We start from the raw sequence: 13,971 nt of genomic DNA, 5'->3' as shown, positions 1-13,971 counted from the left end.
TCCGAAGCGCAACCTCCTCTGCACGGGTAAGACCACGGGGGAGGGTTACCGCACACGGAGGGATTAGAGCACGTGTGCGGCGCCGGAGGTGTTCCTTTTTTGTTAAAAGGAGGGTGGTGTCATCCAGTGTTAGGACTCGAGGCGAAGACGAAGTTGGGGTCACAAGGTGGGTCGCAGAATCTGCACGGCTTTGCGAACTCAGGAGGTCTCGTGGGACCCACTGTATTCGGACTGGCTGCGGGATGCGTGCCGCGAGACGATGGATGTCCTGGCAAATGCCTGGGGTGCGACTGACGCGTCGTAGTAGGCGTATGACTTGAAGAGCGTCGGTGCGGATGACAATGCGAGCCGTAGGTAGTAGGGGAACGGCGGTCACTGAGCATAGTGCCTCTTGAACGGCAAGCATCTCCACACAGAAGGAGGAAGGAGGTTCTGGGAAGCGAAACCTAGACGTTTTGTTGAGGGCAGGCTTGCAAGGGCAGTAAATTGCAGTAGTGGTTTCGCAAGCCTGGATGCCTGCGTCAACGTATAAAACGATGGAGCCATGCGGCAGATGGGCGTCTTCTTGTGTAATTCGTTCGCGAAACGACGCCGCCGCGAGGGTAGATGATGGCCGGCGTAGATCTGTTGGTTTATTTTCGCTTAGCTGCACAAAATGCCAGGGAGGGAGAACTGGCGGAGGCGGCTGTCGAATGGAGTGCGAGGAAGCATACGCCCTGAGTGCACACGTTGCGTGTGTAAGGTTAGACTTAAGCCGGCGAGCATCACGTCTTTGCTGCACCAGCTCATCTAGAGTATTCAGCTGCGCATGTTCTTGGAGCGCCACGATCGGGGTTATGCGGGGAAGGCAAGTGATGACCCTCATTGCCTCTCGATTTACGGCTTCAAGGCGATCCCACTGAGCCCTCGTCAAATGCTGGAATTGGGCTTGGTACACGAGGCGCGGTTGCACAACCGCCCGCACCAACTGCCTTGCAACATGAGAGCGGGCGCCGCCTGTTTTAGGAGCAATTCGTCTAATCAGACCTAACGCCTGAATCGCTTGCTTTTTAGCTCGAGAAAGCCAAGCAGTCCCTGTTCCTGACTCGTGAATCGTCAAGCCCAATATTTTGACTATCGAACTTTCTTGAAGTGGAGTTCCGGATAGATGGAGACGAATTGGTGTCGCAGCGAGTTTACGGCGTCCCCAGCGGTTGGCAACAGACACATACGTAGTTTTGCTCACTGAAAGCTGAAGACCAATTGAAGAGGCATAAGTCGACGTTATATCTAGGGCTGACTGTAGGGCGGAGGCTTGAGTCAACAGGTCGTGGTGGGTGCTCCACACAGTGATGTCATCAGCGTACAATAAAAACTTAATATCAGTCACTTCATGTAAGCGCCAAGCAAGGGGGATAAAAGTAATATTAAATAATGTTGGCGATAGTACCGATCCCTGGGGCACGCCGCGAAGAGGCACAAAGGATCCGACGGCCTCACCACTGAGGCGTATGGCAAAGTGTCGGCCTTCCAGAAAGGATTTTACAAAATTGCGCACTCTAACGGGGAAATGCAGCATGTCAAGTGATTCCAGGATAGCAGCATGACTGATATTGTCGTACGCCTTTTCAACGTCCATGGCCAGTACGGTACGCACATTGTGGCTGCGTGTTGATGCTAGAACTGATGACGCCAAGACAGCCAATCCATCTTCTGTACCTATGGACGTTCGAAAGCCGATTTGGGCGGGATGATAGAAACCGTGGTGCTCAAGCCACCACGACAGGCGTGTGGCAAGCATCTTTTCAGTAAGCTTGCACAAAGTGGGCGTAAGTGATATAGGCCGGAAATTACCAAGGTCTGTCGGCGGCTTCCCTGGCTTTGGGATGGGGATCACAATAGCCGATTTCCAAGTTTCTGGTACGACGCCTTCTATCCATACCTTGTTGATGGTGGCGAGGAGTTGAGGCAGTAGAGCGGAACTCATGTTCTTGTACACCTCGTACGGAATGGAGTCCGGGCCGGGTGCAGTCTTCCGACGGGCCTCATCTATTGCTGCAAGCAACTCGGGCATGGAAAATGGGCTTGCGATACCCTCGGCGTCGGCTGTAGATGGAAGCCTGTCGACATATGCTGGAATGCCAGCCAAGGCTCCTGCGGTCCTTGGAGGCAACACGTCATACTTCGGAAAAAACTTCCGCGCTGCTTCTCTTGCGAAATCATCCGGAGCTAAGTTAGCAGCGAAGCATGCTGTGGCCGCTGCGTCAGGACGACGAGAACCACGTTCCATGCGCTTTTTGATCCTGCTTCTCGCTAAAAACGAGAAATGTTCCCCGTGCAGTCTGCTGCTCCTCTCGCAAGGTTTATATTATTGCCCCTCTCCATCTATTCTGTCCTCTGAATTAGTAGAGGATTTTCTGCCTGCGATTGTTTGCTACGGTACAGGCGTATGTGTTCTACCAATATACGGACTTGAAAGCACGGGATCAATAAGTAGATCGATACATCATTCAGTCGACTGACAGATCGATTGATCGATCATTAGAGCTCGCCTTGTTCAGTTGTGGTCCTTCCGGTCCGCAGATGAAGAAGATGGTGTTCTCGCACAGGCTGCGAGACTCCTCGAACAGGCACAGGGTCCCAGCGATGAGTTTCATCAGTGCGTTGCTCGGCAGGAAGTCGTACTCGCCGAACAGGGCGAACACGGCCTGCGCGCACGAGTGAGCCAGTCCAGCAAGCATCTCGTCTTGACATGTACAGATATTATCATCATCCCCATCAGCATGACTACGCCCACTTCAGCGCAAAGGCTTCTCCCACGTCTCTCCAATTAACCGTCCTTTGCAAGATGCCGCCACCCTGAATCTGAAGCCCTCTTTTATAATATATGCACAAGCCTAGGCGTCGTCTCATTAACGTACTATAAATTAAATTAAAGTAATACTATGTACACGCCTATCTTCGAGAGTCGGTAGTTAGCCAAATTGCAATGAGGCGATAAAGGTAGAAAGGCGAAGTCGTTTTTATACTTTTTTTTTTCAAAAAGTAATCTTTTCACGGGTTTAGTTCATTTTTCTGCTTACACAGTAAGAAAATAAGCGGAACAAGTTATGTTAGTCTGGATCAGTGAATAAGTGAAAGATACTACTAAAACCTCCAGCACTCACATTTCGTGGACAGCCAAAAGGCATCAGCTTGGGTTACACAAGGTCATTTTGCTCGAACCAATTGATTCTCTAAAGAAACGAGCGAAAAGTTGGTTGGTTTATGGGGTTTTAACGTCCCAAAGCGACTAAGGCTATGAAAGACGCCGTATAGTGGAGGGCTCCGGAAATTTCGACCACCTGGGGTTCTTTAACATGCACTGACATCGCACGGTACACGGGAGTATACACTTATCTTTTTTATTCAACAAACAGCCCATTCACCTATTCATTTTTCATACCCTTTTCCGTATTCGATATTCGTTCTTACTTTATGCCCTCACCCCGAAATGCTTTGGCTTATGTTCAGTTACCTCAAGTCAGGCAAACGAATGCAGCGAAAATTAGCCTTCATGGACAGCCTAATCGAAAGTGAAGAAAGCGGAATGCGCAGGAACGTTGATCAAATATAAAAACTGTGGCAGCACTCTTGCGTTTCCAACAGCATCTGTGTGGCGGCCGAATATTCTTTGCTTTTTCCTTTCTTTTTCATGTCTTTTCTCCCTCCTCCTCCTTCTAGATAAAGCTACAAGCTCGGTTTTAAATAGTGCTCCAAGTATACATAGTTTTCATCGACGTCACAGCGGCCGCCATCTCTGGGTACCGAAAGCGCAGCGAAAGCCTCGGCGTTTTGTTAACCCTCCCACCACGAACCGGTTCCCGCGTACACTGTGGAAGCTAGCCACAGTACCCTAAGATGGCGCCCGTGACGTCACGTGAAAACTATCTATAGAGAATACCAAATGTTCAGCTGGCTTGTACCGTATTGTACATGTAGCGGCAATATGAAAGGGAACGCAGGAGCGCGTGGCATCCGCCCTTCCCCAAGCGCTGCCTCCGAGATCCGGTGAGAACGGGCGGAAAAGGCGCATGCGCAACAAGCACGGGCGGCTTTCCGCGCATGCGTCTTGTGCCGTCCATTCTCACCAGCTCGCGGTGGCACGCGCTCCTGTGTTTCCCTTTCATATTGCCGCTACATGTACTACATCGTAACCGTAACGTGAGCGGAAGAAAGAGGTTATGGTTTCGCTCACGAAATAACGAGAGCAGGTTATTATGAGCAGCCAACATCGAAGAAGAAAAAAAATTCAGGAGGAACTTTGGCTCTCTAAAGTGCTGCAAGGCGAAAGCCTTTCCTGGCGCACTGTTTGTTTTTATTTACTTTTTATTTTCATATTTTTTTTTTTAATTTTTGCTCCTTTTCTTATTTTTATTGTTTTTATTTCATATCTTATTTTTATTTCGTTTTATTTTTGCTTATTTCCTTATTTTAATTTTTATTTTTCTTGGCTTTATTCCTTTTATTTTATTTATGAAACCCATGCATTCACTAGATGCGCCTTTAGTCGTGCTCCAACCTTGAGCCTTCGTGGCGGAGTGGTAGCGTCTCCGCTTCAAATGCCAAAGGCCCTGGTTCAATTCCCACCCTCGGCGCAGTTTCGTGTTAAGCAGTGACGCCGAAAAGCGGACAAATCTGCCGACGCGTCTGTCGACACGGCTGCCGACGCGTCTGCTAACGACAGTATGAGGCCTTAAAGGCATTCGCCTTAATATTTGGTTTGGTTTGGTTTGGTTTATGGGGTTTAACGTCCCAAAGCGACTAAGGTTATTAGAGACGCCGTAGTGGAGGGCTCCGGAAATTTTGACCACCTGGGGTTCTTTAACGTGCACTGACGTCGCACAGTACACGGGCCTCGAATTTCTCCTCCAAAGAAATTCAACCGCCGCGGCCGGGATCGAACCCACGTCTTTCGGGTCAGCAGCCGAGCACCATAACCACTGAGCCACCGCGGCGGCTCTCCCCTTATCAGTGCTATTTCCGCTGTTCAGCCTACTCTTCTGTACAATCTAGTCTGTCTATTCCAGTCCCCTGTCTGCCCCTTGCTCTGAATGATAGAGTGCATGTCAAATAACAAACTCGACTTTATTCATAAGCTTGCGAAATGCCTTGAGTGATGTGCAGGCGAACAGATTCGAAAGCTTTGCAGAAAAAAAATAACAAATAAGCAGAAACCGCATTCCACCTGTCGTGCTTTGGACATACTGTATTCATACTCACCTTGACGTTCTCCACAAATGGGGCCAAGTGGCGAATGGGCGACCTCATGTACGTCACTGTGGTCACCGGCCCCATGGCAGTGAACAGTTCGATCTGTGCCGAAAACATTGGTCGCTTTGATGTCATTATACGCTTACGAGAAGTAGTCACGCTAAATGTCAAAGTCTAAAATGAATGTAATCGAAATAAAGCTTGTGTAAGCATCTAATAATACCGACGTAGTCCATGTCTAGAAACCAGTGTTGTAGGCGTTACCGAAAAAAAAGTAACTAAATACGTTACTCGCTACGCTAAAAAAATAAGAACGCGTTACCGCCCCACGTTACCTACAAAAAAAGTAACGCGTTACCGTTACTGAAAAAAAGTATCGCACGTTACTTTGCCGTCACTCCATGCCTGTAAATTTTAATCAGTGCGTCTTCACTGCAACTCTATCCTGTGACTCGTCTTCTCTGCAAGGCTTCTTTTCCAACCGCAGTTTCAATGGCCATCGACTCAATAGTCTATCGAGTCGACGGAGCAGCCCGGAACTCTATCGAGATTTCGAGGGCCTTCGAGCGTTGCCCAAGGTTGCTAGCATTGCTTCGAACGACAACAAACATGGCAGCGCCCTTCAAAGCCGGACCCCTCGCTAGGGTCCCTAGCAAGTCTTTCTAGGGACCCTACCCTCGCTTCGGACTGAATTCTCGTTGTTGCTGCCTTTTGATGTCCGTTCACTGGTCAAAAATGGGGCACCGGTCTTTCACTTCGTCTCATCTTGCCTACAAGAAAACGTAGAAGTGATAAATTTGCTTTATTTTTTATTTAGAGTGACGATTCTGCCGCTGCTAGGCCTACGAGAGTCGGTTTGTTGGCAGTAATGGTTCCCGTTTTGACAACCAGATGGCGCCACTAGAGGCTGAGTTTATTTTTGCGTCTCTGCAAGCATACGCTGAACTAAATGTGGGAATGCGCCTGCGTTTAGCGTACGTAAGCGTGCATACGCTCGTGGTACGTAGACAGCATAAATTTATGCTCTTTTCTCACTGTATCTGTGTGCGCCGCGAGCGGCGACGTGGTGCGCACAGCGAGAAGCAGCAGCGGCGCGGCCGTTCCAACTCGCCGGGGCGTCAACAGATCAGAACAGGTCCTAGTTTTTGCGGCGAGCGAATCCGCTTCGCTTGCCGGATTTTTGAACTAGTGTGAACGCGCCTTATGATTTCAACATTTAGTTAAGTTTCGTCAATATATTTTTGTTATTTGCGCGAAACCGAACGTAGCGATTGTGACGCCACACGAGCTTGGCGTAAGACGCGAGAACGATTTCAATGGCCATTGAGATTTGCCGTGTAGCAGCACCACAACTCCCTCGAGTTCGATGGCGATCGAAAATCTCGAAGGCCCTCGACTCGATGAAGGTGGTGTTGCTCGATGGCCATTGAAACTGGCCGTGTGACAGGGGTATACCCCTGCACACGGACATTTCGAAGGCCCTCGAACCGATAGTCTATCGACTCGAAGGCGACACGCTCATATTCCTCAAACGAACGAAAACTCCGGATGGTCGAACTCTGCTTGCAACAGAGTCTAGGCAGGAAAAAGCGGGAGGCCGTCCTTTGTCACAGTGCTGTGGGGAGTGGGTTGTTCTTTGTTCTGGCAAGGGGAGAAAGAGGGGAGGGTATGACTATGAAGGGGGAAAGTTGGAGCGACAATGTTGTTGAGTAGAAAATTTTTAGAAAGTTTAGCATGAGGCAGCTCACACTACTGCGGGCACGGGAACAAAGACCCATTTCCTTCTTTTTTTCCTCTACTCTGGTGGTACAGCTGGTTGACTGCAATCCCCTATTCTGTGCTGTACCATTGTACTCTTTGGACAGCTTCCTTGGGGCCATCTTGGAAGTAAACTGGTGACATTCCTGACTTTACCCAGAAGAGGGAAATGCTTCCACAAAGAATGCGAGAGTGTCAGTGGGAACGAGACCTTTTGGTTGGAAGAAAGTTGGAGCGACAGTGTTGTTACGCTGAAAATTTTTAGAGAGTTTGGTATGACGTAGCTCACTGCAGCTGGCACAGGAACAAAGGCCCATTTCCTTTTTCGTCTACTTCAGTGCTGCAGCCAGTTGACTGCAATCTTCTTTTCTGTGCTGTACCATTGTACTTATTCGACTGCTCTCTAGGGGCCATCTTGAAGTAAACTGGCGACATTCCTGAGTTTACTCCTAAGAGGGAACTGCTTCCTGAGACCTTTTGGTTGGAAAACATGCTTACGGAGAAACTGACTGACAGATTTCTGCAAATGGTCCATTGGTGGCTCGGCATGGGTCCACTGTTTAGAGAGTTGTGTGTGTGTGTGGTTTTGGGGTGACGACAAGTGTGTGAATGCGTGTTCGTGTTTTTTTTTTTTTTTTTTTTTTGGTGGAGTGCGTGGTCAAGGGCAGGTGTTTTCTGGCATGCATGCGAGCTGCAAAAAGGGTCGTCGTGAACACCTGCAGATTTTGTTTATTTGCAACATCATTTTCGTCGTTTTTTTTCTGAAAGAGAGGCGGAGGGGGGACAGTTGAAATAGAAAGTAACTAGTAACGTGACCTCACGTTACCGAAAAATGTTAACGTAAGTACGTTACCCGTTACAGTTCCAAAATTATAACGAGTACATTACTAAGTTACCGAAAAAAGTAGCGCGTTACCGGTAATGCCGTTACTTGTAACGCGTTACTGACAACACTGTTAGAAACTGGGGAAAATCTCGGAGTTGTCTGATGTGAGGGTATGAGTACAGCTCCCAAAGATTTCGTCACCCAAAAGGCGACACCAGCTACGCTGAGGAATCTGTAGATGCGCGCATTCGTTCAATAACTTTCTGCTGCTAGAAGCTCTATAACGCTTCTTCATTCTAATCTTGGAGGCCGTCTCAGAGAGAAGCGCTCGGCAGGATTATTGCCTCTGCATTATCCATTTTTAAAGTGCCTTATAAAGGGTGATTTTTTTTTAACTTTACAAATTTTTATTTTGAAAACTCAGAGGTATGTCGGTGTGGTCTGTTGAGCTGGATTGTGCAGCAAGGCGGACACTAGGTACTTCATGTAAATAAATCATTACAAGATTTAGTAACTAATAACTAAATTAACTAATAACTTTATATTTTTGTTTTTAGGGGGCAACGTAATATTGCGTTACTGACGGCCGTCAACATCGAGTGTGATCCCTGTGAAGTTTCTTAATCGGCAATGTGGTTCGAAATAACGAATGCCAAAAAGACGCATTTGAGAGCTTGTTAAGTTGGCTTTCCCGCATGATAAACTATAAAATGGCGTCGCTCTGCGTGCTGTCCTCGCCGAAATCAAGTTTTACTTCTTCTACGTCATCAAATACACCAACTGCGCCTGTCTGATGACTAAGAAGTCTGGAGACGACATTTTATAAATATGCAATGCGTGAAAGCCAACTCAATGAGCTTTAAAAGGCGTATTTTTGACCTGCGGTATTTCGAACCACATTGCAGATTAAGCAACTTTAGAAACAGGGCTCACCACCGATGTTGACGGCCATCAACTTCGCGAAATGAGCTTTCCCGCTAAAATAAAAAAAATAAACAAATAGTTAGTTTAGTTTAACAAAACTTCTGTTTGGGCTAGATGGTGCATAGCTTATTTTGAAATGAATTTAAGCGCACACGAAAAACGCACACAAGAGGAGGATACACACAGGACAGGCGCTAACTTCATCTGATTTATTCGCAGGTAAGAGAGCAAAAATATATACATAAAAGGAGACATGCGCAGTAAAGAAACACATCGTCAGTTCATAATACGTGCTCAAGATACCTGTACTCTGCCTGCAAAAGATTAGCAGACGGGTCACTCACACAGTCATGCATAAGACGGTGATAAGACGGCACGTGAACTATTAGAAGCCTTTCACATCAGGAAGTGGGGGCATGACTGTGTGAGTGACACGTCTGTTAATCTTTTGCAGGCAGAGTACAGGTATCTTGAGGACGTATTATGAACTGACGATGTGTTTCTTTACTGCGCATGTCTCCTTTTATGTATTTATTTTTGCTCTCTTAGCTGCGAATAAATCAGATGAAGTTAGCGTCTGTCCTGTGTGTTTCCTCTTCTTGTGTGCGTATTCTTGGGCGCTTAAATTAATTTCAAAATAGTTAGTTTAGGTTAACTAACAGTCTAATGATTCATCCATATGAAGTACATAGTGACCGCCTAGCTCCACAATTCGGCTCAACAGTCCGCAGCCGCATATCTCTCATAGTTTTTAAAATAATAACCTACAAAGGTTTTAAAAAATTACCTTGTACAGTATGACGTCACCGCAAAGCATTCTGTTAAAGTGCCCGCACATGCCCGGTTTTCATGGACAATCTGCAACTAGCGCCATCTGTTGCCGCGAGTAGCAAACACAGTGTAACTAAACGAAGCTATTCTGAACTTAAAATTTTGAGGCAACTCTTAGAGTCCCGAGAGAATCTTTGTGAACATGATGACTCTTCCTCTTCGCTGTAAAATCAGTCCTATAAAATACTTTTTGCGCTCATACCAGCTAATTCCGACGGCCATAACCAATGAATGTACCGAAAATTCAAAACTCCCGCGATGATTTTGAGTACAGCGCCACGCGGCGCGCCGTGGCAGCCGTGCAAACTAGAAGATTTGTCCAGATTTCCTGGGCTTAATACTCCAACTATGACACAAAGAACCGTGGAGATATACGTTGTGTGAAGCAAATGAAAATGAACTAAATTTAACAAAAGATAAGGCACTGCTCATCTGGCCGATATATACAGCCTGAGAGCACTATTACAGATACTTTTGTGAATGGCCTTAGATATTAGAGCCACTGCAGAGCTGCGGGGACCAGCCTTCTAGTTCGGCTTTTTCGTAATTAATTATTTTGTGATCGTGCGGTCCCTGGCATACATAAAAATAGGTGGAGCTCATGACAACTTCTTCGATTTTTGTTTTTGAGCATACGCCTATTTGGCGCACAGTTCGTATTTCAAGCCCCATCGACTACTGACGATATCAGTTATAGATATGTGCCGTAATACATCCACCTGCATGACGCCTATAGACGAGTGGAAGCAGTTCGAGCTATTGTGTCCCTTCGGAGAGCGCAGTTACGGAATAAACCGACGCACAGTCGCACCCACGGGCTTATTTTTAGAAAATTTGCGTTGAGTGATAAAAGGTCTGTTCCAAAAATGTTCAATGTAATGTAATAAGTTTTAATCTCCAGAAGAAAACTCCGGTAACTGCGAAATTCTGCATCGAAATGAATTACCTGGCTTGTTTACTCTTAAGCTTAAAGGTGCACTGAAGAGGAATCTGAACTTGTCTTTTTGCCGCGGGAACTCGATCTACACGTTCCTAGCATTCTTAGAAACTGCGACTTATTGCCCTGTATGGCCGATTTCCCAAATTAAATCGAATTAACGGCCGGCTCCCGCCCTTTTTTTTGAATTCTGCCTCCTACGGTGGGCGGAGTCGACCAACGCGTGGAGTGCCTTTCACCCAGTCCCGTGGCGGCTAGCCGCTCTGCCATCGGCGGAGTAATACGCAGTAGTCCGTAGCAGCAAATAGTCCGCGCGTATTTTTATTTCTGCGGGGTTATTTTGCGGCTATATTATCTGCGAATGAAACTATTTAATCATGGAAACCTAAAAAACAAAATAAAGCGAAAGCAAAGCCTCCACGGAGCTGGCTGAAAGGAACTTCATGCGTTGGTCGACTCCGCCCATCGTACGAGGCAGAATTCAAAAAAAAAGGGCGGGAGCCGGACGTTAATTCGATTTAATTAGGGAAATCGGCCATACAGGGTAATAAGTTGCAGTTTCTAAGAATGCTTGGAACGTGTACATCGAGTTCCCGCGGCAAAAAGACAAGTTCAGAATCCTCTTCAGTGCACCTTTAACCACCGAAATCATTGAGCACGTAAATTGCTGGATGGAGGAAATCATGTGCATTCACTATTGAAAGAATCTTGGAGGGCTTGAATTTTCAGTAACAACTATAACCCCCTCAATATAACGAAACAAGAAGATTTGTTATGATGATTATGATTAGGGCAGCTTTTGCCAATGAGATCCATGACGCAAGTTACTTTCGGTACACAAAAATGGGTCGGACACCGATTTCCAAGCATTTCACCCCTCAGACGCCGAGCACCAGGCCAGGCGAAAGCTTGCAGCCATTGTATCACCGCTGGGTGCACTGCGGCACGGGGGTCAAACCCCGCAAGAAGATTCTGAGGCTTGATAAGTAGAACGAGAATTAAAGACGTTCACACCGTGCGAGTTTACCTTTTCATTGTACTCGGGCTTATCCGCCAGCAGTCCGAAGAGTATCAGCGCTCCCTGAGAAGTGCCCACGAAGAAGAGTTTCTCCTCTCCCGTCTTGTTGAGTACGAAGTCCAGCATGGCCGGCAGGTCGTATGAGATCATCTCGTCGAAGCTTCCCTCGGTACAGGAACGAACATAGCGAGCGTCAGGCGTATCTCGCGCTGCTCAAGAAGCACTGTAAGACGGTTTCAACTTGCATGCAGAGAGTGCTCCTGGGCGGTTTCTAAACCACCTTTCGACGTAACGCCTTTTTTCTTTTTCGACGAATGCGACAAAAAAAAAAATGTGTTTTACCGTTCCATTCTAAATTTCCGACAATTTTGCGCAATTTTCGGGCTCATTAACACGCTATGATAAGTTTCTGCAGATATTCTGCAGTACTTATAGCAGTGATTTATCTTAACCGAGCCATTTAGGTGCAGGCAGTTAGCTGCTTGCCCGGAAGTATTCCTGCTTGACCTCCTACTCTTCAGCATTCGGCGTGCTTGTACCTGCAGCCTCAACTATTTATCTCACTTAGTAACTATGTTGAGAAAAAAAAAAGAAAGCTAAGAAAGCTAAATATTTCCTTCGTGAACGCCATTCGCGAAATCAAAGTTGAGGAGGATCGTCTTATATACTCCCAATAAAAGCCGTGTTTTCTCACTGACGTGGAAGTGACTACATTCAGCTGTCGCTTGTTTTACAGGATAGTGGTTAATGCCACGTCATTAGTTACGCATGTCATTACATTGTCATCTGCGTAACCAAAGGCACTTTGCAAAATTGTCGCAAACAATTCTACGCGAGAAATATTCTCGGAGCTTAATGTCCAAATTCTCCTCCTCAAGAGCTTCTTATCGCTCATCGTTCCATGTCACGTAAAAAGAGTGAATGTATTTTATACTGACCCTTAGCGTCCTTTGAACGCTCAAGGGAGAGACAACGAGATAAAGTTGATTAACAAATAAAGCAATCGCACTCTCAATAGAGAATGACTCTCCAGACAAGCGTGTCGTGACATTCGTCTTACCAAAAGTCCCAGAACTCCCTCTGGTCTCTCCGGTAGCGTACATGGCGGGAATACGTGTTGCCTCTCACATTCCCGAGCCAGACGTCGTACCCAGCGTCAGCCAGTAGGTAAGCTGAAAGAGAAATGCGAGATAGACGTCAGACTTATTTACTGCATTATAAAAATACCCTTCCCGACTCAGTGTGAACACGTGAGGCCGATTACTACAGCGCGTTTAGGTCTCTTTTGACCGGTAAAGTATTTGAACACATGGTCTCGCAAATGTTTTTGTTACTCAAGCTTACATTTGCCTCCGGCCACATGGATTCAAGTGGCGTAGTTACGACTTCGGAGGCACAACTCTCCATTGGTTGCTTTGTCCACGCCACAGCTCGCTGTTACGAGAACGTGTGTTCGTTAGTGCCTTACAGGTAACATATATCCGCCTTCAACACGCTCCAAGTTTTCATATATTCTAAATTTCTTACAGGAAATGCTTTCTCCGCAAGAAGAAGTTCAAATAAGAAAGATCTGTAGGCCTAAATGTTTAAAAACATGTCTGCCGAGCGCTCCTACTAGATGACACCAAAGTTGCGTTCAATAATATACACGTACAAGCAGTCATTTACTTAGTGCGGGTAGTCTCCAGCAAGTTTAAGCAGGCAGCAAGGAGAAAGTCCCCCTTTTTTCGTTCGTTTTTTTTTTTTTTGCCCCTTTTTTCTTTCGTGAGTACACCTATGGAATAAGCATGCGTGCTTTACAAGGCATACGCTTCCGCAGAGTTGCGAGATATTGCTAGGAGGGGGCGCAGTCCGCTCAATAAATCAACCACTCATCCCGGCAACAACGCCTACGAACCTCTCAATATGTGTGCATGGAGCGGGGACTATGCGTGGGGTCGAAGTATGCCTGTGTACTTCCCGCAGCATATAGCTTCGGGCAGCAGTTCGTCCCTAATAAACAGCCTCCGTGTTTCACCTTAAGTTCATTTTTCTTCCCCGCGTGACACTGTCCAAAGGAGCAGGCGCGCACGATTGATCACACTATACGGCGTCCCGCTTCCTTTACCGTCACGGCCCGCTCCAAGCTGTCCCGTATAGCACTCACGGAAACACGCACGGCGAGAGGCCGCGGGAGAGGGAGTCACGATTCCGCAGCTGCCTTTCTACGCACGAATCTTGAACACGTACGCGTCTGCTGGGCAATTGTGCGCTCGGTAATAGCCGCGTCAGCAATTCTGCGGGCTCGGAATTGCAGATGAGCACGACGCTGTAGCGCTGAAGCTGTGCCTTTCCCGGACTCGGTTGCCGGACGGAATACGGAGACAAGCCGTGGCTCGGAGCTTCCGGGGTTTCGCTTACAGCTATGCTGCGCTTCGCGCGATGGTTCGGCACTGTTGGTATGAG

The 13,971-nt window shown here is 47.1% G+C and overlaps 1 protein-coding gene across 5 annotated transcripts in view; it reads right to left on the bottom strand.

Annotated features, from left to right (window-relative positions):
* LOC149364791 (gastric triacylglycerol lipase-like) overlaps positions 1-13,971 on the bottom strand; it is a 71,752-nt gene that overhangs the window by 5,161 nt on the left and 52,620 nt on the right. For all 5 annotated transcript variants that reach the window (XM_089574717.1, XM_089574718.1, XM_089574719.1 and 2 more), the window contains 4 exons: positions 12,587-12,698; positions 11,536-11,686; positions 5,242-5,334; positions 2,532-2,687 (listed from right to left, as the gene is read on the bottom strand). In XM_089574717.1, the coding sequence (XP_089430843.1) occupies positions 2,532-2,687; positions 5,242-5,334; positions 11,536-11,686; positions 12,587-12,698 (512 nt within the window). The remainder of the gene's footprint in view (positions 1-2,531; positions 2,688-5,241; positions 5,335-11,535; positions 11,687-12,586; positions 12,699-13,971) is intronic.

This window comes from Amblyomma mixtum, chromosome 2 (genome assembly GCF_055824585.1).
Source record: "Amblyomma mixtum isolate Tamu chromosome 2, ASM5582458v1, whole genome shotgun sequence".
Classification (NCBI taxonomy): Eukaryota; Metazoa; Arthropoda; class Arachnida; order Ixodida; family Ixodidae; genus Amblyomma; species Amblyomma mixtum.
Note: the sequence above shows the minus strand (reverse complement) of the source record. Positions and strands in the feature narration are given on the sequence as shown.